Here is a 25,876-nt window from a genome sequence, read left to right as displayed (position 1 = left end):
TAAAACCCTGTTCTGGTGCAGAGATGAAATCAAGACTTCTAAACAACAGAACAACATATAATTGTGAAAAAAAGAAGGAAATAGATAAACAATGAGTTGTACAGTATACAAACTTGACAGAGTGTCATCAAAAATATCTCATTATTGGTAACATGGCCAATTGTGCACATAATAAAAAAAAAAGTCTTAGCAATTGTACAGTCTGCTAGAGGGGCATATTAAATCATTAATATTGGTGCATAGATGTTGAAATATTTGATCTATTTATCTTCTAAGTTTACAATTTGAATGACCAGGTTCATGTGCTACAGAAGAATGACAACATACTTTCAAAATTAGTAATCTGAAAAGAGAGAGTAATAAACAAAGTCTAGTAACTTGGTCACAGGAGTCCTGAAACTATTGATTGAGGAGCCTTCTGGTTTGCTAGTGTGTATTAAAATGCTACCTCAGATACTAGGGAAATTCAAATTCACTAGAGAAGTGGTAATACTGTGCTTGTGTTCAAAGTGTTTGAGAGATCCAACTCAGGAGATATTAGCTTTGTTATGAATTAATGATGGGTTCAGGAAATAGAGACAAAAAATCTAGGTAAATAATTATACTGGTCAGGTTAATTTCAATACGAAACAGTTCCTAGAGGAGTAGAGAGATAAGCAGTGACAAAGAGTATGGCAATGTGATAGGCATCACTGTGGTTGCATGTGTTGATAAGGCAGACACTTCAATACTCTCCCTAGTTCTAGGCTTCATGGGTTTTTTTACATGTTGATAAAGCTGTAGAGAAGAGCCACAAAAAAGCTAAAAGGACTGAAAAGAATTATGTTACTTCCAACTGAAGACGTAAAGAGTTCTACCTCTTCTGGATTTTAGAAGGTTCAGCTTCTTTGGGTTTTTTAATCAACAAGATGACTGTATCTATTTCACCTTTGTAAGTACCTTTGGTGGGTGGCTTCAAACTGGCTGCTTAGTCCCGTGGACATTGGCATAATCTGAACCGTGGATGGAAGCAAACTCCTGGTCACTGAGTGAAATTGAGCAGTGCAGGACTGACAGAGTTAAAAATAGTAGGGGATTCTCTCTTTTTATGTGATCAGTCCAGATTCCTGTAGCAAATCAGGACTTAGTATCTGTCAGGTGCCATTTTAGGTTGTTTACATACTTTCCACTTCATTCTACCTGCTCTTCCAAAAGTCCAGGGGTTTTAATGATTTCTCAGTTGTGTCTACAAGTTCTTTGTTGATGCCTCACATATTCTAGGACATCTGAAATGACACCAGGCATCTATGCCCAGCCACTTGAATTGCTCTGTAGATGTCTTTGTATGAGATACAGTTAAGCCAGATATGATTGTCTGACCAGACACAACAGTATCTGGATGAAATGCAAGAACTTGTGGCATACAAAAGATATATTGGATGAATCTGATGCTTTATCCTGCCTTTATGCTTTGTGATTCTATCTGTAAAGTACTGACATAATTAAAATTTTTCTACTTGTGATAATTAATTTTTTTAAATACTTTTTTTAAGATTTAAAGAGGATGGGCCAGTCCAGTATATGCGGCATAAAGAAGCTTTGCTGGAGGCTTTAGAGAATTTGGGATGGCCAATTTCCTATGAAGATGTAAAATTGCTAGAAGATGAGATACTGGCAGCATTAACATATATGCAACAAGCCTCTGATCTTCAGGAAGCTGTCAAAAAGGAAACTGAGAAAAGCTCCGAATCACACATAAGCAACAATAAAAAGGTAATATGTTGGAAGGGATTTTTTTCTCATTAGATATTCCTCTTCAGTACGTTCTTCTGGAATAATTTTGTTCCATGATTATAGCTGATAAACCAGACATTTAGCATGATGCTAAATAAAATGGATAGAGGAAAGAGGGTAGTTAAAAAGAGAGCAAGCTTTCAATGACTTGTTTGAAGCACTGGGGATACAGAAGTTCTGAAGTTGAGAGAACCACAGAAATCAAGCCTCTAAGAAATTAATTGGAGCAAAGCATCCTCTGCAACAACAGCAGAGGAAGAACAGATACGTTACAGGCAATTATATAAGATTTGGTTGGGTTAATATCTGATGAGGACTAAAAGATCTTGTAATGTTGAAGTAATTCACTATAATCTCCTATGGTATCTTTCTTGTAAAACAAAAGATGGAGAGAAATTTAACTAAAATTTAACTGTCCATGAAATATGGATATACATGAACTGGTGGCCAATCTCACAGCCTTGTGAACTGAGTCAGTGGCATCTGGAGCTCATGCTGAAGCAGACACCCACTTTTTGGCAAGGCAGAGTGCTCTCTCCATTTCATTATTATATTAGTCTAGCAATAAAACAGTAGTCTAGCTACTCTGAAAATGTTATTGAAGTTTGTGATTTTATATATATATATATGTATATATATATATGTATATGTATATATGTGTGTGTATGTCGCAGATGAACATTACTTGGAATGCTATTGAGAGGTGTAATGAAACAAGTACGGAAATACATGAAGCAATAGGTATAAAATTAAAGTTAGTCAGCCTGCCCTATTGGAAAAGAGAATATACTTTTTCATTTTAGAGTTTTGAAAAGTGATTTAATCTTCCCCAATGGAAAGATTTCTGAATACACTATTGATGCTTTGAAATTCACAGTACTTAGCTCTGAAAAAAAACCAAAACGTTTCTCTTATTCAGTTTCAAGTTTTTTCATCTTAAAGCTTCATCAAACGGTGCTTCCCTGGGAGTCCTGCTGCCTCTGCAGAAGTGCTGTCTTGGTGGAGTAATACTATGATAATATTAAAATCAGCTCTCTAGGAAAAAAACAAGAAAGAAAATATTTCCTCAGACTTCCAAGTTCTAATAGAGAATAAGGAAAAACAAATAGATAATTAATTATAAAGCTCATATATTAATATATTCCTTTTCTTGTTCATTATTTTATATAATTGAGTGAGGGAAGCTACCATGTGGTTGACCTAGTTGCAGTGAATACTGAGGGAAGTCCTATGCTTTGTATTATGTAAGAAGCATAATCAAATATTCATCATAGTTATTTTATGTCCCAAGGTATGCATGTAAACATATACAAATCCGTATACAGACATAGATACATCAGTTTAAAGAGGTAATGTAAGTGAAACTCAAATGGTCATGGTACAAACCTATAGTGTGAATGCTCAGCAATGAATGAGAATGTACAATTGGAATTTGAAACTGTAAATTATGCCAAGTATCCCTATTCACTGTGTACCAGAATATAACAAAAGTATTTTGTTTTATTTGACATTCATTGACTGAGATGTAACTTTTTTTTCCACAAAGAGCAACCACAGTTTTCTCAATAAGTTGTGGCCTTTTACATCCTATGACATAAGTTATAAAAAATAAATTTTGTTAAATTGTATAAAATATATTATGATAGCTCAGACATTGTATAAAATGTATTATGATAGCTCAGGCCATATATGAAAATAAGTGATTATGGAAAGGATCACTTTCAGTTTTCTATAGTTTTTGAGTTTTTTGTTGCATTAAGTACATCTGAAAACATTTTAATATCTTAAAAAAACAGATGATTCATTTTACTTTAGTCTGAAAATATTATATTGCTAATACAGCTATTTTGATTATTGATTTTCCTCTACTATATAATGTCCAATACAAGAGCAGCAAAAACATGTTCACGTTTCATTTGTTGACTGTAATTTTGCTGTTGCCTTGGAACAACCAATGTGTGCTCTCAGACATGATGTGATTAACATTGTGCAATCACTTATCCTGAGTCAACCCGCTTTAAGAGTCTAATCAGAGCAGCATCTTCAGTAATTGCTAATCTACAACTGAAAGGCTTTAAGAGTGAGAGGCAGAAATGCAGATGTAATTAGAATTCTGTTTATGTGATAGAAAAACAGTGAAAAAAATTTTAAAAATTGGGGAGCCTTTAAAAAGGAGATTTTGCCAGCTGTGATGTCTGTCTACAAAATGAGTATAAAGAAATAAACAGCCAGCTGAAATACGTTACAACAAGGAAATAGCTGATATGGCACTGAATGAAAATTATCATTGTCAGATGGGGTAGAAAAATCACCATTATCCTGGAGCCCTACTCAACAAGACAGACCTATGAATTTCTTCCTGCTTTTTTTCACTGAATTTAGAATAAAACCCCTTAGTTTTTAGCTTTTACGGGTTCTGAATTACCTACACAATTTCTTAAAAGAATTAGTAATCCTTTTTGGATGTCCTTGCTATGAGAGCTTTCTATTTAAGCCTACGACTGAATTAGTGGTCTAGTTATCCTCCCTCTGTGCTCCGACCTTCTCTGGGAGCTGTGTTCAGGCTGCTTTGTTTGGGCACATCTGTGAAAGGTAGGCTGTGCCAGTGCCTTATTGGAAGAGAATGAAGCAGACATCCACCTGCACGAGGCCATGAGATGACCAAAGACCTCCAGTGATGCAAGAAGTAAATGCGTTAGGAAATGAGCAAACACATTTAGTTATTATCGGGCAAAATATAGAACACTGAACATTGATGATTACCTGGTTGGAGGGCTAATTGTAGACTGTATTATACTCAGTTTACTCAGTTCTTTTTGCTATACCGATTAAAGCATGAGTTGACACAAGTCTCCCTCTTCAGGCTGGCACTCAGCTTTCATCTAAGATACTGAAAATGAGAAAGGTATCATTTACTTTGGTTTGATTTTTTCCTAATAAGTAACTGCTTTGACTTAAAATATTTTGTTTTCTGTTTTGATCTTGTAAGGCATAACAGTCATTCACCAGTTTTTTAGCGCTTTTTTTTCCTCACTGAATTATAAAACTGTTTACAACATTATGTGACATTAAAAAAAAATTGTTCAGGGTCCCCTACCCACCTCTCATTAGACAATTTCAGGTTTACTGTGGTCATGGCGTTTCTATTGTTGAAGTGTGATAGATTCCAGGATAGTTTGGTGCTTTCTGTTAATGGCTTAACAATTTAATGTAAAATGTTTCTTCCTCCAGTGTTGTAATCTGGCCTTTGGGCATGATGGAGAACATTCCTTCTCATACTAAATATTTTTGGTTTTGCATAGGGGTGGATTTCAGATTTTGCAGAGAAATAAAGTTGCATTCATTGCTTAACTTTCATTAAGAATATACTTTTAAAAGTACTGTGTTTTCCTTAGGATGACCTTGAATGTGTAAGGCTCACACTTGTTTGTGATCCTGCTGAATAGTCACCATATGATTAAAAATAACTTAAAATAGTTAATAAGCATAATTTTGTAAAGCATGTTTATTTGGGTGGAAAGGGACCTCTAGTGGTTCACTGAGTCTCTTCTTTCTGAAAAATGTATTTCATATACAGTTGATTTAATTATTCCTAATGCAATATTTATAGCCAAGACTCGATTCTTTGTAAGAATGGAAATTCTGGATCTCCCTTTTATATCCTGGTGTCCTATTTCTTATGCTCCTCATTCTTCCTCACTATTTAAGGATCACTAATCTCTCTCTGGTGATACCTTTTTTTGCATTCATATGTTTCCCAAACAGCTTGGCATCTCCTCTCTTTGTTCTTGTGTCTCTTTTAGGGAGACAAAGTAAAAACAAGCATCCCAAATAGCACAACTAAAGAGTTATAACTACAAAGAAATATTGGGTGAAATTTTCCTTTGTCATCAGTGAAGTACCTGCTGAACAGACAGCATGTAGGTACAAGAAGATAGGCTCTTTCATAAAAATTGGCTGTGGTCTATGCAGAATGGGTTTGGTGTCACTGACAACCTGGGAAAAGCAGTGGTTGCTTGGCTCTGAGGTGTCAGGATTATGAAAAGCCAAAGTTCAAGCCAAGATACATGGAGATCTGTGGATAGTCTTCTTATCCATTCTCACTTGTAGTAGGAAATGGCAAAACCTAATTTTTTGAAAGGGAATTAAAAATGTAGCAGCTATTGGAAGGTAAACAAAGTCTACTTCACTTGATGTGTTTTTTTTGCATTGCCTTCAACAGTAGCAGAGTTAAACAGGCTGAAAATCCTTGAGAATCAGATGGGGCTCTTTTGTAATAAACATACTGAATGCCAGAAATGGGCACTATGACAGTGTCTGAGCTGTGCAAGAGGAAGGAGGGATGGATTTGAATTTAGGCAGTGTTTCTGAGCCACCTGAATTCTGCAGGACTCTGAACCCTCATTGTGGATGCTTGTGTCATCTTTAGTATTTGGATTTATGTGGAGTGCTGGAAAATTGCCCAAGTTGTTAGTCAAGCATAACAAATTAGTTGATAATAAATATTCAGCAGCAGCTGTCCCTTTGAAGCCTGAGGAATTAACTAAATGGCTTACCCAAATACCTTTTTGTGTCTGTGGAACTGTAAGTCTGCTATCAAATCAGCCTTTGTTGGGTTATACTTCCAGCAGTCGGTTAAGCGCAGTGAAGAGCGTCTGGTTTAGACTGAGTTTGAAAAACTGAGTTGTTGATATAATTAATATTCTATAGGGATAAAAAATAAGCTAGAAAAATCCCATATATCTCCCATTTAAAATATCTCCTTGCCTTTATGTGTGTGTGTGTGTTTTGCTTATTTTTAGGACTTTTTTTTAGGGCTATTTGTGATTTTTGTGGGGGAGTTTGGAAAAAAGAGACTGATAATTATAGTGAAACTGAGAACGAACTATTTAGTCAAAGTTATTAATATCTTTTCCATCATAATTGACTTTTAGAGAAAATCAAGCATCAAATCAAATACATCTTTTTGGGAAGAAAAATGTCACCAGTCAAGAAAATAGGTCATACATGCCCTAGCAAGCAGGAGTTTTACAAAGAGTCTGAGTTACAATAGTTTTGCAGAGCAGTATGTAGATATGTGGAAAATCTTGAGATTTCAAGTTGCGTATTTTTATGATTCAGAAGAACTGTGTAAGAGACGGATGCTTGCAAATTGTTTATGAGGTAGGCTAATAAATATTTTAAAAATTAATGGTGAAACTGATTTTTTTAATGGTGAAAATCAGTTTCACCATTTTCATTTAATGATGAAACTGATTTATTATAAGCAAGCTTCCTGAATGGGAAGATATTCTTTCTTCCAGAAAAAAGGAGATTCAGGAACATGATTTACTTTAAGACAAACAACACTGAGACTCCGTAAAATATTAATGTGAGATGTAAAAGGCTTTAAGGTAAAAGAATATGGTGACTGTAAAGTCACATACACAGAAGCTCAGAAAGCCTGACAGTGTATTTTCATATGGAGCCACTTGTGAGTGTCTGACTATTTTTGACATACTGCATTTCCCACAGCCCTCTGCCTCAGTTGTTGTGTGAGATCCATTCTTCGTTCAGTTACTACTAATGGCAGTCACTGACTTCAATTAAGAATTGAGTCGGTCCACAGCAAGATGCCCCCATTGGTATTTTTATTCTCACTGTCCAGTAAGTGGAACCCTAGACTTATGAGCAATTAAGCAGTAAACTCCAGTGTTCTGTGAGGCTGTGGTGCGTGTTAGAGGAGCTGTAGTCAAAGGATCTGCCCCCCAAAGAGGAGATTTAGTGTATGATGTGGGACAGAATGTTAGACAGTTACAGCTCTGGAAAATGTGGTATAATATTTTGCTAAAATGGAATTTTTAAAAATTGCTGAAAATTTTAATTTTTAATTTTAACGAGTCATCCCAGACAGTGAGGTACTTTTAATGAAAATTCTATTTTTGTGAAGACTCTCCTAGCTGGACAAAATGAATCTATAGAGCAAATTCTCTTATTCTGAAAAAAGTTGATTTTTGCTTACCGCATCCTTGAGTATGAATTGTGCAACTTTGTGAATTTTTGTGTAGGAAAATGGTAGTTGGAACTATAATTCATTAAGGTAAATTTCTGCCTGAACACATGAAAATATAGGTATTGTTATGACCATCTAGAACAGGATTTTATAGTGAAAAGTCTTAGATGAACTTATCCATGAGTATTTACTGTACTTATAGCTATTCTGAAAGTTTAAAATAATTATAGTTTACCGTGTATTTTCTACAGAGGTTATAGCATTACATTGCCTAAATTTTTAATTAATTCCAAAGAATAGATTAAGGCTGACTGTATTAACTGTTGTGGCCAAAATAATTGTATCAAATTACAGAGACATGAAGAAGCAATTATGAAGTCAAAGTCTAAGACAGGACAAAAATGGCAAATATTTGTGACTCACAAAAGTCAAAAGGTAATTGCAAGATCGGACGTCACAGGATTTTATTATCCAGGTATATATTTTTGTCCACTTATTTAGTGTTTCTTAATGCTGATAAAACATAAGTTTTAGTCATTATTAGCTGCTTCTTTCTTCATGACATTTAATATTGTATGTGTAATAATAATGGCCAGTCTTTGCGAACGAAGATTTTGGGAAAGGTCTTTTACCTTTCCAGCCTGCGCAATGGATTTTTTAGGTGAGACACAGCATGCGCTGAACTGAGCCCACCCTTTAATCCTAAGGTTCATCTGCCGGGGCCAAGCAAGCTTGGACAATGGCAGTGAGGTCCTCAGGACGTAGGTTTGTTTAGAGTGACCTTCTCATAGATGGATGGCCTCATAGGGCTAACGGGCTCCATCTGCCCAGGGGACTGGGAACCGAACCTGGGTCGCAGTGGTGAGAGTCCCGCATGCTAACCACTAGGCCACCAGGGGTCCCATTGTATGTGTATATTGATGCAAAATGAATATATATTTTGTATGAGCACATATATACATTTATAAGAAGACATACATTTTGTAAAGTTAGAAAGCAATGATATGAAGAGTGTGTAAGGAAATCCTTTTGAGTAACTGAGTACCCAAGAGTATCAACTATCCCTATTTGCTGTCTCCCTTGAATATTTCTGTTGATCATTTGGCAAAAGCCAAGCTTTTGCATGTGTTCAAAAAATTCACTAAATGCTGCTGACCTTTTGTTGAGTTTTAAGCAAGAATTATTAAGTAAAATTGAGTTCTGTAATTTCTTAAGAAAAAATCATTCGTGTATTTATTTTTGTCTTACCTTTATTTATTTTGGTTTTTTTTTCAATTTCATATTTTTAACCGTGTAATAGTTTCATTATGCCAACTCTCATCCACCTGATCAGCTTACAAATTTCAGACCTGTGCTTGAAAAAGACTCTTAATTTTATTTTTATAGCATTTCTTAATAGTAGCTAGTAAGACGGGAGGTTTTTTTAGGTACAAATTTTTCTAGTGCCCTAGCACAGCTTACCCTCGCTAAATGACGTTTGACCTCAGTGATATGTGACAGCCTTTAGGATTTAAAAAAAAGTTTTCACAAGGGGTGAAGGAAAAATAATTTGAATATTTTATTATGTTGTTTTTTAGGAACTGTGATAAAGAATGTCAGTTCTACCTGTGCACTTGTTGACTTCAGCAATGGGGAGAGCTGGGATGTACCTGTGAAGTTCACTATACCTGTGGGAGGTGCTATGCCATGCCCACATCTGCAGGTGAAAAATTGGGGTTTTTTATGACAGCAAATAGACATTTTTAATTTTGTTTATTTGGCCAGGCCTAGAGTAAAGGATAGATTTTTTTTATCTTTCAAATAGCTACTTTCAACATTTTCATTTGTTTTTCATTTGTTTGAAGCTTGTTTTTGTTGTAGTCCTATTTCTTTCTTTATTAAAATTCTACATTCTAAATTATTTTATATTGTTTTCTTTATAAAACATGAATATTTCCCCAGCTATAGAAGAAAGGTGAGCTATTTATTAGCAGAATTATTGTTTCCTAGCACATAGATTATAAATCGAAGAGAGCCTTTTATACATAGTGTGATGTGCAGCAAGTTTTAACCATTTGTTTTTCATAGCATGTCTTAGATTCAGCAAATAACTGTATACTAAGGCAAATAACTAATTAAAAAAATAAAATTCTTATTCAATTTCTGATTTTATTTAAAATTTATCAGCTGACTATCTGTAATCACAGTTGTTTTTTCAGGTGATTCTTATTTTACATGCAAGAGAGGGAATGGATACAGAAAGGATACAGAATGGATATGGCTATTTTGAGTGCGCAAAACGTTTTTATAATTACTTTGTTACACTTAAAACTAGATTCATGATTTTGTTTTTTTTTTTTTTCCTGTTTGAAATGAAGGCAAATTCTGATACAGTAGTTCCTGGTATTCTGTAAGGGGAAGTTCCAACTCTAGAGATCTGCAGATTTTGATAGAAAATTGTGACTTGTGTGTTAAGTTTTAAAACAATTTTGGATAAGTCAGTTATATATAGAATTACCTAAATGTCCCAAGGTTGGTTTAAAAGCTTATTGAAAACATAAAAATTTGCATGAAGTCCAAGGGAATGCACAGTTGCAAGAGTTTCCTCATTCAGTTCAACTTGCTAGCTGAGCCCAGGGACCTTTAGTAGGGCTTTCTCCTTTATTTTTATTTTGTATTCTCGATTCAGTGGCAATTGTGTGATCAGTACATGCAAGGACCAAGTTCTTTTCTTTCGAAGATCCATATTAAAGCATGGGAAGATGATAGAATGATGATTCATGTAAAAGTATCTCATTATTTACCTTTTATGTCTTGTAAAACTCACAAGTTACATGGCTCTTGCACTGGTCCTTTCCTGATGTGCAGGTTGGAGACTATGTGTTTGCCAGAACTGGGACACAGACAGGAAATGAGTATTATGTACCTGCCATTGTTATTGCAACACCAGAGAGGGTGGAAACAGATAACAAACTCTACACAGTACTGATGTTCAACAACAGGAAGGTGAGTAGACCTAGAGGATGAGAGCTGTCTGGCAATAATTTTACCATTATTCTGTTTTTGAAGAGGCAGATAGAATTTTCCTTGCTAATCAGCTCACTGTCGCATTCCCTGTCTCCAGCTAACCAAATTAAAGCAGATTCTGGAGCTCAGTGAAGAGCTCACACAATAGACCTGCATCAAGAAACTCTGTAGGATAATTTATTCTTAAATCGTACTCAGTTCTTTCCTCTATAATCTATTTGGTGGCTTGCACAAGTTCCATGGTGCTAAAATGAGAAACACAGGGAATTTTATCACAGTCATTATAGTCTGAAATTAATTTCATTATGTTTGTTTGTTTGGGTTTTTGTTTGTTAGCCATTATGATAATTTTACTGCATTTTTCATAGTGCGTATTACAAAAATGTACTTTGTACTTGAAACTTTTAATTATCCTTATTAAAGGCTGATTGCAGTTATATTAAAACAGTTGACTTTTTATACATATGTATCTTCCTTGGTTTTGAGATTCAGATTTAAATTAGATGCATGTTGATCGTGTTATTACAGGAACACTGTGTAAGAAGTGAGCTTATTAAAATCAGCCAAACAAAGTATGCCTATTCCTGTCAGTACATAAGAATGGTGCAGATGGTGGATTATGAAATGTGAGTATGTTTGAACCTAGAAATATAAAGGTTTTTTCATGAATCCTAAATGCTGCACTCTGAGTTCAGCTATGCTGTCAGATTTCTGTATGTAGTACTCTAACTATAGCTGTTCTGATCTGTCTTACTCTACACATGCAACCAAGTTTATCTGACAGTTTATTGCCCTATCTTCATTCTGGAAATATTGGTGGGATGTGATGGTTTGAAGCTAAGTCCCAGGAAGTTGTTAAGAGCATTGCTGGAAGGTGGGATGGAGTTTCTATTTGTTGTAGACTTTATTTTCCTTTTAAGATAATTATTGTCATATAAAGCTACACATTAAATTACAAGTTGTTTCTAAGATAGTGGTTCATCTTCTGGGCTTGAATCTGGGGAATGATGCGGATAGAGTGTGTAGGATGAGTATGAGCCCCTATTTAAGTTTTGCAGAACTTATGTGCAACAGGGGTAACATTTTTCTGGTGTGAAGTATGCACTGAACATGCAGTGGTTCCAGGTAATTGTGGATTACATTTTCATCTTGCATCAAGTTCTAGTTCTAGTTTAAGCCATTTGAAATAGCATGGAATTCTGATAACTTTCAGAGCACCAACAACCTCTGAGAGTTAGCAACAACAAACCTTAGGAAGGAGAATAAAGATCAGAACAATCATCTAGGGATATTTCTCCAGAGTACATCCCCAATGTACAGCAATTCGTGATTTAAGAATTCTCTGAAGCAGAACTGAGTCTCTGTATTAAACAGCCCTGACAGAATTTTCTTCCATGAATTTGTGCGGTTACTTTTTTGAACCCACGTAAACCTTCACCATCCGTAGCTTCTTCCCAGAGGAAGCTGCAAAGTTTCACATTTTGTGTGAGAAAACACAGTTTTGTTTTGAATCTTCCATGTGCCTTGACATCCCACAGGATGACGGATTTCCTCTTCCATGTATGTCAGTGTAGTATGAGCACTGCTGCCAAAGAACCGTATAATCTCCGCTATGGGAGGTTTATTCCCAAGAGGAGGCATGAAAGGACAAATTATACCACTAAAGGCAATTTTAGATCACAGAATGGGTAAGGTTGGAAGGGACCACAGAGGGTCATCTGGTCCAACCTTCCTGCTCAAGCAGGGTTGTCCTAGAGCACATGGCACAGGACTGCATCCAGACGCTTCTTGAATATCTGCAGTGAGGGAGACTCCACAACCTCTCTGGGCAACCTGTTCCAGTGCACAGTCACTTGCAGATGTTCTTAATTATCATTGAAATGTTCTAATATGATTATCATTATTAAAGATTAAATCTAAAAATTATGGGTGAGAGTAGCAGTTGTGGGCTGATCTATGGATTCCCTGAGAATGATGGAACAAAAAGCAACTAAGATTCAAGTCCTATTTCCCACATATTTTCTAGTAGTGGAAACTTTGTTTGAAACAGTTTGAAACTTCTACCAAGTTGCACCCACAGCACACAAACCAATAAATGCCTCCCCGTTACTAAGCAGAATTCCAAATCTGGAAATACTTCAGTGCCTTTTCCCAGGCCAGATCACTGACATGGTGGTAGCCTCTTTTCCCTAAAAAGCAAACCTGAAGAACACGGTTCCTTACTTAATGCATACAACCAGTTGAAAAGAGGCAGGCATATAACTGATCTGAGTTCCAGCAAAAACAGTAGAAGTCTTTCCCTTCTACTAAGTTGGATTATATTCTAAATGAGGTACCATATTAAGAAAAGATGTGACTAAGTGCATAAGCAATAAGAATAGCTTCCATTCTACATGCTTTGTTTCATGACTGAGTGCTTTAATATAAAATTTAATATTCACTCTCCAAACAGAATTTATTAGCAAGCTGAATTGCCATTGTTATGTACAAATGATGAGAACATTGAGTTATTCACTGGAAAACAGAGGAATTCTTTGGAGAATTGACTGAAATGAATGCACTGAATGGAGTTTCCATTAAAGCACCTACTTTTGAAGAGGGCATCGAAGTGTGCTTTTTAATGAAACTTGTTATTTATTATATTCTAAAATAGATCCCTACCTCCTATGTCACACTTAGACAGGAACAGTGCAGCATATTGCTGATGGGTGCACACAAATTTAATGAAAACATGCTGACATTGTTGATAGAAACAAAGAGGAAGCATAATTTAATTGGAAAGGAATCAAAAAGTTTGAATGCAGTATGATATTAAAAGCTCAAAAAGAGACAATCTTTTTGTGCTAAGTCCTGTAGTAGGAAGGGAAGGAAAATTAAAATGCATAGCTCAGGCTTCCAGTGCACATAGACATATTAAAATAGCTTGTCCAGCTCTGAGTTCTTTGGGATTGTCTTTTGATGTTCTTGTGGTGTGTACTAGGAGTCATGCTTAATTCATGAATCTTTAGAGGTACTAATATAGCTCTCAGCATTTTAGTATCAGGCACTAGTATCTGTTTGGGGTGTTTTTCTGACATCACAATAGAAAGAAATAATTATGGCAGAGCAAGCACTCTGCAAATGTAGCTAACAAGTTCCATAAGCAAAGTAAAACACTGTGTGATCTGGACTGACACCTTAAAAGAACATTATTGCCCAAATCCTTTCTGGAATCATAAGAGGGAGACAGAATTAGGGACCAGAGCCCTGTTTTAGGCTATTGTTTACTTATTTTATAAGTAAAAGGGAAACTGAATTGTAAGACATTTACAGCCCTATGAAATGGTCAAGAGTGTGATAAGTCATTCTCTTGTTAGTACTGTGAGATGTGGAAAAAGGTGAAATCTATGTCTTGTAATAAGGATTTAAGACAGTATGATATATGTGCTTTTAGCTTTGCAAACTTCCTTATGTGGTTTTCTAGCCTGGACAGCAAGACCACAAAGCCCTATCCTCAGTCACCTCTGGAAGATGAAGGAGGAGAAGAAGCAAAGAAAAGTACTGTGGAAGAAAAGAGGGGGAAAAAGAAAAACAAGAGGAGAGCAGTAGACAAAAGACATCCCAGGGAGAAGATGTCAGACTTTGATGATCTTATATTTGTCTCCAGAAGTGAAGTAAAACAGAGAGGAAGAAATTCACAGTCTAGTAATAAAGAAGAATTTGGAGGTAAAGAAGTAGGTCTGAAAAATTATAAATGTTAGGAATTAAACAGTTCTGATGGGCCTTTGGTTATTCCCCAGAAAAGGAACTAGTATTCTAGGTGTTATCCCAGTTTGCTTTCCCACGTCCTATGTGATGAAATTCTTTCATCTCCTTTGGAAACCACTCTTGACACTTTCTCAGCATGTGTTTTCACAGCAAAGGCAATAAATGAATTAAGCATGTTCCAGCATATGCTACCATAATTTCCCTAACAGTTGTAGTAGCAGTGAAGATGCAATAACACCAACCTTAGTACCTGCTTATAAACTGAGTATGTATTCCAGTCCCTCTACTGTTTGTTACTTGTGTTATGTGTTAATATCTGTATTGCAGATATTAAATTATTGCATCTGTAGCTCAGTGCTTCAGAGGGTAAATTGCTTTTAGTGTATGAGCTAGCTCAGTTAAAGCTGATATTGGTATCTGTACTCCCTGTCACTCTGCAGTGGAGCCCTGGCCTAGTGTGTGTCTGCCATACATGCCAGTCAGCTCTTCTTTTTAAAGATCATATTGTCAGTGGAAATATAAGAGAACTTTATCCATACTTGCTAAGTGTATCTCCTTGTACCATTTTAAACATGTTCTCAACATCCTCATTATTTATTTACCTCCAGAAGTAGTGGATTATTAGATTCACTCAATCATAATGTTGTCAGTCAACTTGATTTGGCTCCTCTGAATTTTTCTTCTATGTCCTCACTCATCTTTTAAAGACTGTCTGCAAATTCCATTTACATTGCTTATAATGAGTATTATGGTGCCCATTATATAATTGGCATTTTAGGAGTGGCCTGGTCAGAACAGAGGTGCTGGCCTTGTCCAGTAGCTGTGTGAGAGAGCACGGCTCCACAAGTAGGGCTGCTTCATTGGAGATGCTCAGTTATCCCAGGTGCCTTCCTGTTGGACATCTTGAGATGCAGATACTGAGTAAATGTGAAATAATGCTAATGTGATCAGCAAGTCCTGTAACTGATTCCATGCAGCTTGAAGGAAAGATAAAACAAGAGCAGTGGTTATCTGGGCATTTTAATCCTGCCTAGACTTAGCAAATAATCTCATAGTACTCTAACAAGACTTCAAGGTGCTATGCAGGTCAAATACGCTAAATAGGGTACCCTGTCCTCTTCTTATGATACCGTGACTATTGAATATGGCTTTTTTTTTTTATTTAGATATATTTTCATTTACATATCCTTCCATGTTTTATCAGAAAGGGAAAAGTCAGTGAGTTGATGAAGTAACACTATATGGTCATTTTCACAGGGTTTCATTAGATACCTCTTTAGGCAATCTCTGTACATGACTGTGTATTTATTCTCTTCAGGTGTAGATATTTGCCCATTTTCGTAGTATGTTAATGTTTCACAGCACTTTGTGTATATAATTTTGTAAGTTATATCAAATGGGTTACTTGACTTCTGACATACACACCTATTTTAACTGTGTTAATACTGGATTTCATTTTAAAGAGTGAAGAGAATAAAGAAAACAAATTTGCTTGGCATTGTTTTTTCCTTCTACCCAAGGTTCAGTTTAGTATGAGCTACTAGCTTACGTTTACTGCTTGGCAGTTCAATATATGTTGATCACCAGATCTGTGAGATTCACCTATACAGGTGAACACTTTTCATAGTAGTAGTCATATTTAATTACATTGATGTAAGTGTTAAGTAACATGGCTGAGAAGTTGGAAAGCTCTGCTGGTCTAATGAATTATTCAGTTAGTCTCTATGGACCAGATATTAAAAATATCAGATATCTAGCAATGGACTTTCCCTTCATGGAGTTTTCATTATGTTGAAATAAGGCTGGATATTCAAGTCAGGAGCCTAAATAGCAAAAGTAATTATAAGGTGAAACATTCTGTTTTCATCTTCAGACCCTGCATAACTCTGAAATCTCAGTTGTTGTCCTTCATGTGCCAACACACCAATGTTCATCAGAGTGATCCCTTTCCAGGGTTTCCTAGTAGCTGCTTTCAATACTTCATTATTTCTTGATTGTTTATAACAAAGGCTTTTTTTTTTTTTAAATAGAGTCAGCATCTCAGAGAAATGTCTTGAATACCTGCAATAACAACTTTGGTAGCTAAATATCTTTTACGGTAACTAGGTTATATTTTTTGAGATTTCTAAGACAGTCTGTTAAACTGAGAACTGGTTTATCTGAAAGCTGTATAATTCTCCCAGGGACCCCTGGTGGCCTAGTGGTTAGCATGCGGGATTCTCATTGCTGCAACCCAGGTTCAATTCCCCAGTCCCCCGGGCAGATGGAGCTCGTTAGCCCTGTGAGGCCATCCATCTATGAGAAGGTCACTCTAAACAAACCTACGTCCTGAGGACCTCACTGCCATTGTCCAAGCTTGCTTGGCCCCGGCAGATGAACCTTAGGATTAAAGGGTGGGCTCAGTTCAGCGCAGGCTGTGTCTCACCTAAAAAATCCATTGCGCAGGCTGGAAAGGTAAAAGACCTTTCCCCAAAATCTTCGTTCACGAAGACTGGCCATTATTAATTATTATAATTCTCCCACATGTTCTTTTCCTCTTAATATCAAATACTCAAATAATTTGGATATCTTTTAACTTTTGAAATAGATCGATAGTCCTAACCTGTTTGCCTGAAGTAAAGGCATGTTCTTCATATTTATACACAAGTTTTCCTTATTTGTGTATGTGTGTAATGCATTAAAAGCATTCAATGCCACCAGTATTTCTTGCATTTTCTTTCCAAAGGTTTGTCTTGTCACTTCGTATGTCCAGATCCATATATATGTATATATTTAATAGTCTGATTGAGCTATGTTTCGTAACTACTCAGTGTGTCAATCAGTACTTCTTCCTACAGTTCTGCTGACTTCATGTGTACATTCATCTGTTATATCAGGAACTTCTCCTGAACTTGAATGAGCATTGCCAGATACGGAGATGGATTTTTGTGCTCTCCAAGATAATGTGGATTCAGCTACATAGCTCTTATATAGGTGGTTGATGAAGCCATTTATTTCCATAAACCCTTGTATTTCCACATACAGCTGCTCTGTATGAATTAAGGGAGCATTTCGGAATGTTTGTGGTTTGATTTTTGCTCAGTTAAAGTATTTCTGATAGTTAAGAGGTATCAAGAACCCATTTCTGTTGTTCCCACTGAGGGAAACAACAGTAATGGAAGTGAATAAAGATTAAGTAATTTTGTTAGTTATTTAGTGCATATTTAGTGTACATTAGCTTCATTATTGTCTTGAAGTGTAATTTTGTCTTATTTCTTCCAGAACTATTATATTTGAAACATTATTATTTTGATGTGTATGCTTGCCTCTCTTACTGTGTTAGTTAGCTCTGTAAGTTTATAAGAGAGTGTAACAGTTCGTTAGGATACATGCCCGGAATAAAACAAGTGCACAGATATTCATACACACAAAACATCTTTATTACAGTGAAAATAGTAATAATAATAATAAACTTAGTGAAAGAACCAAAAACTAAAGAGATACAAAATAACTACCTTATCGTGTGTTCTTAAAACAAATACTACAAACAGCATACAATACGGTGTAATCTTAACTAATAAAAGGGATGCCAAAAAAGGGATCTTAACACTACATTATGGATAACACGATATTGGTTAGTAAAGGGGAAATTAAAGGAAAAATACTATGATAGTAAAAGGGAACAACTTATTCAATAATAAAGGGGAATTAAAGGGACCTAAAAGGGTTAAAAGGTTAAAAAGTTAGTTCTCTCGGTTGCTTCCTATCAAAAACTGTGCTTACCCACACAGACAGGCCAGGGCTACCAGGATCTGCAGCAGCTGGTCGGTACCCATGCTTAGCGGGCGTCCCCGCGGAGCAACACAGTCTTGATGGTAGGATGAGTATCGCTCAACTCAGCAATCCTGACACCCCATATTTATCAGTTCCACATTATACTACGTAGGGCCAGTACGTAGTATAAGGTGATGCCTGAATGGCAGCCAAACACTGCCTAATCATTACCTAATGGCAACAGTCTGCGCATGCCCTACTTGTGGGGGCAAGGGGCGAGCGACCCCTGCCCACATAATCTTCCTCCCACCATCATCTTTCTCACCCCATGTATGACCTCTACTATTGTGTTTCAAGGGTAGATGTATCTATCTTGCAATATGTAGCAAAACCAAGGAAGAACTCAGCTCTGATAATAGGGGATATCAGGCTGACTTGCTAAAAGGCACAATGGACCTTACAATTAGCTTGTGCCATGAAGTTACATTGTACCATACTCTAGATGGTTTCACATCCTAATATGATTCCTTTCTCACGCCTCTATGCTCCATTGATCATCTAATTCAAAAGTACCCCCCTTACAGAGAGCGAATGAAGGCCTGGCAAATTTCTGCTGAGTGTTAGTGGGCTAATGACTCTTTGTCCAGGTAACTCAAGTAATACTGTTTGATGGAGCAAGATCATTGATACTTAACTCCATCCTTGGTTATTGCAATAATTGTTGGTATAGATACTTTAAAAATCATCTCTCTTTCTATAGAAAAATTCTTCTCCCTGTCTTTCTAGTCTTTTCTCTGTTCTATAATGAACATGACCTCTAAAATCAATGTTCATTACATGCGATTTCCCAGTCAACTTTCTAAATCTGTATCTAGTAAAAAAAATAAATTGGAAAAAAAATATGGAGTGAAGGACCGGTATGATACTTATAATAGACTGCATTGCCTGATGCATTAGCAAATAATAGCTAACAGAGACAAAATCTCCTTTTCATTTATAATGAGATGTGGCTTGAAGCAATTTTGATGATAATTACTATAAATGGCAATATGGAGTAGTTGGGAGACCTCTGAAAATGCACATTTTCTATCCTTTTATGTGGCAAATGTAGTTCCTATGAATTGGGTTCAAGAGTGTAACAGCTGTGGCATCTGGCAGTCTAGTGGATTGGCTGGATTTCCCACAGTAGGATTTCACATTTTTAGCACCCACTCATTTTCCAGTCTCATTTTCCAAGCTAGTTCATTCAGCATTTGAAGAAGGCTATCATAATAAAGCAGTGTTCCCATCTGTTGGTCATGGCTTGTTTAATAAGCAGTTGATGTCAATTCAGCTATGCTTGCATGTGTTCCTTACTGCAGCTGTGTGTGGTTAAGGGCTCCGCAATGGCTTCCAGATTTAGCTTTTGCTTGTCTCTTTTGTTTGGTACAGCTTGGCTGGAACCACTCTCTCCTCTCAGCATTGTCAGCTAATGGAAAGAGGAAAGTATGCTAAACTTTCTGTCTCTTTCCCTGTAAAGAATGAAACATGGAGACAGGCAAGGAAAAAAAGTGCCATTGGTGTAGGAGGCCTGTGTTGGGGTATCTGAAGGTGGAGAGGAAGGGCAGTTCAGTCCAGATCCTGGGAGCAAGACCAGAATGGGTTATTTCAACATCTTGGGAAGATACATAGAAAGCATGTGCACCAGGAAAAGAAAATAAACAGTTTGTGATTTGTATGTGATGGGAGCAGTCATTTAACAGTGCATTTTTCATTTTACTCAGGGAAACAGTATAGTCGTGATACCTTTCAGCATATCAGTCTGGCAATGGTTTTGTACTGCAGACAGATAGGATACAGTCAAGAAATTTCCTGACCCTCACACAGGTGAACTCCAGATTCCTGTCTCTTAGGATGCTGAAGAAGAGTCAGAATGCTCCTTTTGTATGTCTAAGTGCTGGCAATGTGCATTTATAAGAGAATTTTCAAAGACACTTTTGATTTTTAAAACACATCTTCAGAGTTTCAGTGGTAGCTGTGGATGACTGTCACTCCTAAAACTAATCCTACTCAAATCTTGTACTCTTTATGTACCCAGTCTGTGCTCTTGCTTCCTCACCATGTATATCATATCTTTATTTTTCAGATGCCTCCCACAGTTTTGTTTTCTACTACACAAGTGGAAACCAAAAAATCCCCCTAAAGAAATATATGAAGCAGAAGAGAGTAAACACTTTTGCTTTACTTTGTTTCTTCCTATTTTATTCTCTTTCATTTTTCATCCAGCGTCTGGTTATGATTGTCATTGTTCTGTGCCAGGAGGGTGCCTGGTAGTTGGTCGTCTCATTTAATATGACTATAAAAAGTGACTTTTCAGTGACACAAATAGAAAACCAGAGAAGACAAGCCTGGTTGTACTGGACAGACAAAGGTCCATATAGCCTGGCCCTGTCCCCGGCAGAGGAAGAGTAAGAACAAAGGCTGGCCTGTGAATAACAACAGCTACAAGCTTAGAAAATGAGAATACTTAAAAATACCTAAAAAGCAGACTGGTTTGAACTCATGGGCATGAAAGCAGAAAGGACAGTAGTGAAAAGCACCTTTACACAGGACTGCTACTCTGTTAATATAGTCATGGAGTTATTTGTTTCATGATAAATTTCAAGGGATGTTTGAACCGTAATATCCAAGCTCGCGGTGGGTCAGTGTGTTCTCTCACTGAAGAGTACCTATTCTCTCCTAGCATCTTCATTCTCCGTTTCATCACCCTGGTGTTCATCGAGGTGTCAAACTCTGCAGTCGCCAAGAGCTTCGACGCCCAGTTGACTGAAGTCTCGCTGTTGCTTGTGCAGTCCATCTGCAGAAAATTCTCCAGAGCCTGGTAAAAGCAACATCCGCCAGATTATCAGGGTCAACATGGAGCAGTGAGGATTGGCAAGCCAGCCTCAGCACCACTGCACAGAGCTCAGGAAGCCACATTAAGGGTGCGCGATGAAGGAGCTTGAGAGGAATGAATGAGGCTGCAGATACAAAAGATTTTTAGCATCCTTAACTGTGAAATTCCATTCCTTGAATCAAAAATAAACTTATTAGTTAATAATAAATTATGATTTTTCAGACTTACTTTGGATGTATGAAAGAGAAACAGTGTCAGAGGTTCAGCTGTGCTGGTGAATAGTATCAATATGAGAAAAGAGAACAGAAAATTTGTCTTTGCCAAATTACTCTGTGCTTGCAGTAGAACTATTTGATTTACTAACTGTAGGTCTTTCTTATGAAATACCTTTTCCCACAACTTCTTTTTCACAGCCTCAGTCTGTAAGGCATCTGGGAAGACCTGCTGCAGGGTGCTTACCCAGTTGTCCACTGTCGCTGACTTTTACATGTATCTGTCCTAAAGCTTTTCCACTGATAGGGACTGTCCTGTGAGAACACAGTTGAGGTGCTTTGCCCTTGAAAACTAACCTCTCAGTAACACAGACGTAGACCAAGGGTTGTTTGTTATAAAGTGAGTGCTACTCTGGAGGCAGAGGAATTGCTTCAGTATTACAGCATTATATATGAAAGCAGGAATTGCACCTCAACATATTTAGGAGTGTCTCTGCTCTAGATCCCAAATAATTGATAGGTGACTGAACCCAGTTAAAAAAAAACCCAAAACCAAGTAAAGATTAATTTTCTCTATCCAGCAAATGTAGTGTGATATTCTGATTTGATTTTACAGATGTAGGAAGGTTACATCTGATTTATGGCAAAGCTGGTAGAGACACTCTCTGGGCCAGTGTGGAGACAGCACCTGGGGCTGCTTGTGGTGCTTATTACCAAATCTGAAGGAGAAACTCAGAGAAGGAGAAGGTGTCACATTATTTTCAGATGAATGTGTGTTCCCTGCTGTAGGAGAACTAAAAGTACCATACTAAATACCCTGCTTCTCTTGATTTTTTGGCTGTGCTTCTATATACAAACACACTGAAAATCTCAAACCCCACTCTTTGCTTCACATTTTTAACAGCCGTTAATACAAAATGAGAATAGCCTGGTGCCATCATTTAGGAGAGAGTATAAAAAAATTGTATTTCTGTGGTCAGTGGAGGCAAACAGAGTCTTTGAGGATATGTTTATGTCTTTTCCTTCAGGCATATTTTGGCTGGCTACTCTATGTAGGTAGTTCAGGTGTACAGTTGGCCAGGAAAGATATTTCCTAGAAGTACATTGACCTATCAGTTTGGGGGAAATTCTGAGGTTTTGAGATCTGTTTCTGTCACAGTTTGGAACACACACACACACACACACAAATCCCCCAACAAAATAAAACCCAAAACCCCAGAGTTTTTTATTTAGTAAAGGAGAATTATAGTTTGTGTAGCCAAAATGACCTTGAAGCCAAGATAATTCAGCAGGGATATGAGAGTGTTGAAATTTCTGGCCTGACTCAGGGAAGACTCAAACCTGGGAAAAACTGTAATTCTGAAATGGTCTATCCTGAAGTTCCAGTTTGCATACTTCATGTTACCTTCTGTTCTGCAGGTCAGGCTCCTTACTCCATTGTGTCTTGGAGTATTCTCTTGGAGAACAGAGCTGATACACAGATGGAGTCCTTGGTTTTAGGGAGTCACTGAGGATTTTTTCACACAATAGAAAAATTGGAAGTGATATCACTAATATAACTATACCTAGGACAGGACAGCTGGAAAGAAATATTTCTATTGTGGATAAGAATATTTTTGTTTTCTGAAGGAAATGGCACTACCAATAGATGGAAAAGCCCTGTGCATGGCTGTAGAAAAAATATCAAAATGAAAAGTTCAGATATCTATTTTATTCTCAAGAATGACTTTCAATCACACAGATTTTAGAATTTACTTGCTCACATTTTTTGCAGATGTGTCTCAAGCAGACTTAATTCAGCACAGACGTGATCATCTCACCTATGTCATCTGTGATTACTGTGTATTTGAGGCTGAGCATGTGTAATTCCAAGTACATGAACAAAATGGAGCGTGGGCCAATTTTGTATGTACATACTGTTAAGTGCAGATGGATTGTATGCCAACGCACAATGACAAAGACTAGGATCCCTCTGAAAAAAATGGCTCAAGAAACTTAGTATTCCACTGCATGCAATACATATTTGTGAGAAATACAAAGAGAAATGTTAACCAAGAACAGGATTAAAACTGGCAGCACAGGTAGTCTGAATGGTTAATTCTTCTTCTGCATAAAGTGTGGTCATCAATCACTGTTGGTTATTTAGACAAGTTGCATTTAAAAACTGATTTATTATAGAAATATGGATGGTGATGGATGAGTTTCTTTTTCACTTGTTATTAAGAATCCATTTCACTGTTCCTTTCTGGGTGTGCTGTCTGACCTCAAAAAGCACCTATCATGAGGTAACATATTAATTTTCCCTACTGTGGACCACAAGACCTTTTTCCTGCCTGAGTTTGGTTAAATGTTTTGTTGCATTGCTTTGTATTAAGCTCGGAAACTGTCAGCATGGTTTATTCTCTTCATTCAAACATTCCTGTTGGTCCATTTGCACAAAGTGGACTCTGTCCTGAGTTCCACACCCTGGTGCAGATGTACAGGAGGTTATGTTTTCATATGCTTGTTTCTCTCCTCCATCTGTTTTAGAGAGACAAGTAGTGTTATGATGATCTATCAACAAGATGAATTTTCCAATTAGATTTGCCATATGTCTGAGCTTGACCAGGAAGGTCTAATCTCAGATTCTGTCAATAGAGCACAACCAGATCATCAAAAAAAACAGGTTGCTGCTTCATCACACTGCCTCATACAAAGATGGCAGTGGTGGGGTTTGGGTTGCCAAGACTATGCTTAGACTCCTTCTTTGTGATTCTTGGCCAACTACAAAGATAGCACTTTTCCTATTTGATAAAGAAAGATAGCCTACACAGCAACAACAAACAAACACCTCCCCCCCCAACAAAGGAACAGAAAAGAATATTCACCCCCACCTGTATTTGCCATTCTGGATCAAACTCTGGATCCAGGGGCTGGGACTCAGCCCCTTGTATTCAGCATGGCATGAAACACATAGGGAGAGAACACCTGTTCACTGTCCTATTGGTAGTGTGGCCATGAAACTCTCAGGGTCCAAGGAAAGTAAGGATAAAAGTGGAAATATGAGTAAAGGCTTTTATGAGAGCAGCTGGTAGAACTAGAGGAAGTGGAAAAGTGTTTGAGAATGAATTCCTTCAGAAAGTCATCAGTAACCTCCTACTCAGTTGTGAACATGAAATCAGAGCAATGTACTATTTTCCAAGAAAAAGGGCAGCTTCACAGAAAAGGAAACTTTGACTGAATCTGCACAAGGATGCGAAGGACCTTTTCCTCTATGGCTGTTTCCTTGCTTGCCTAGGCAAGTGAGAACGCTGCTTCCCTTGGCTGCTGCATAAATACAGCTGAGCTCCCAAGGCTCAGTCCTTTGATAAACAATGCTGTGAGAGACCCAATAATTCTTCTTAAACACACATCCACACGGCTCTGAGGGGATCTGGGGCCCAACCGTAACCCTCTCCCACTGATAAAATGAGGGTGTTGGCATCAAAGCTGAGGTTTTCCCCCAGCTATGAGGTGCTTCTCCTGGGAGAAGAGGCTGCTTAGCAGAAAAGGGTGCAGGCTTTGCCTGCGATGCCAGTCCTCCCCACATTGGCCCTGGAGCAAATGCCGTCCCTACCCAAGTTGCAATAAGAAGTTTGCTGATGAAGCCTTGCTGCTTCTGCAAAGACACCTCAACCCGGCATAGTAGTGCCCAGGTTCCAATTTAATGAAAACATGCTGGAGAGCAAATCTGTGTGAGGGATGATTTCAATATATTCTAAGCTCAGTCTTCTAATTACAGGGCTGTAAGAAAAGATCAAAAGCAAGCAAATACAAACACATCTGTGGCCTAAACTGAACAGCAGTTCTTTTTGCCCAGTTCTTCTACTCCGACCAGCTCCTAAGGTTGGGATCTCAGCACTGGCAGTGTCACCCCTTCCTCTGAAAGTTGCCCCACATCTCAGTCCTTAGTAGCTTTAGAAGAGGTAATTGTCCATCTCCAGTGGCATTCCCTGCTCCAGACAGTATCCCCTGCAGAAAACTCACAGCTGAGCATTGCGGCATCTGTGTAGCTGCCTCTCTGCCTCCCTCTTTTCCACATGATCTTTAGTTGCCTGAGGCTTTTGAGGAAAGGATGTTGGGAAATTCGGAACACAGGCTTTGACACATAGTCACAGCTACCTGCATGCACTGATCTTGAGCTCAGATATGTGACTGTAAGCTGAGTTTTTGCTATGCCAGACAGTGATGAGGAGACTGGAGATCCCTTCACACCTCATCTTTGTTTTATGTTTTTTATCTCCAGCAGAGAGGAAAGTTCAAAGAGGGATGGAGATTTAGTACAGGAGATGCTGTAGTTTTCAGGGAAGGTGATGAGACAGGAACATTTTAGAACTTTTTCTCAGACTGCTCATATCTTTTTCCTCTGGAAATAGCCTTTCATCTGGAGAGACATGGTTATGGACAGGTATATAAGATTTTTCAGGCAACCGTTATATGGTTCAGCATAAAAAGAAGGATGGTGATATATTACAGGCCCTCATTTGCCAAGGTGCTTTT

General features: G+C 37.4%; 1 protein-coding gene across 4 annotated transcripts in view; it reads left to right on the top strand.

Moving 5' to 3' along the window:
* VWA3B (von Willebrand factor A domain containing 3B) overlaps positions 1 to 22,440 on the top strand; it is a 70,272-nt gene extending 47,832 nt beyond the window's left edge. The window contains exons 22-29 of one of the 4 annotated variants that reach the window (XR_003532869.1): positions 1,533 to 1,752; positions 8,120 to 8,240; positions 9,343 to 9,467; positions 10,613 to 10,750; positions 11,300 to 11,397; positions 14,235 to 14,476; positions 20,994 to 21,234; positions 21,975 to 22,440. Coding sequence is in view for 3 of the 4 variants with exons in the window: in XM_027674862.1 (XP_027530663.1) it covers positions 1,533 to 1,752; positions 8,120 to 8,240; positions 9,343 to 9,467; positions 10,613 to 10,750; positions 11,300 to 11,397; positions 14,235 to 14,476; positions 20,994 to 21,076 (1,027 nt within the window). In the remaining variant the exon portion in view is untranslated. Of the gene's footprint in view, positions 1 to 1,532; positions 1,753 to 8,119; positions 8,241 to 9,342; positions 9,468 to 10,612; positions 10,751 to 11,299; positions 11,398 to 14,234; positions 14,477 to 20,993; positions 21,904 to 21,974 lie in introns of those variants that run through there. The other 3 variants (XM_027674862.1, XM_027674864.1, XM_027674863.1) reach the window with 3 other exon arrangements.
* The last annotated feature ends 3,436 nt before the right edge of the window (positions 22,441 to 25,876 follow it).

This window comes from Neopelma chrysocephalum, unplaced genomic scaffold (genome assembly GCF_003984885.1).
Source record: "Neopelma chrysocephalum unplaced genomic scaffold, ASM398488v2 Primary Assembly neopelma1_25, whole genome shotgun sequence".
Classification (NCBI taxonomy): Eukaryota; Metazoa; Chordata; class Aves; order Passeriformes; family Pipridae; genus Neopelma; species Neopelma chrysocephalum.
The sequence above is the reverse complement of the archived record's forward strand: the minus strand, read 5'-3'. Positions and strand labels throughout refer to the sequence as shown.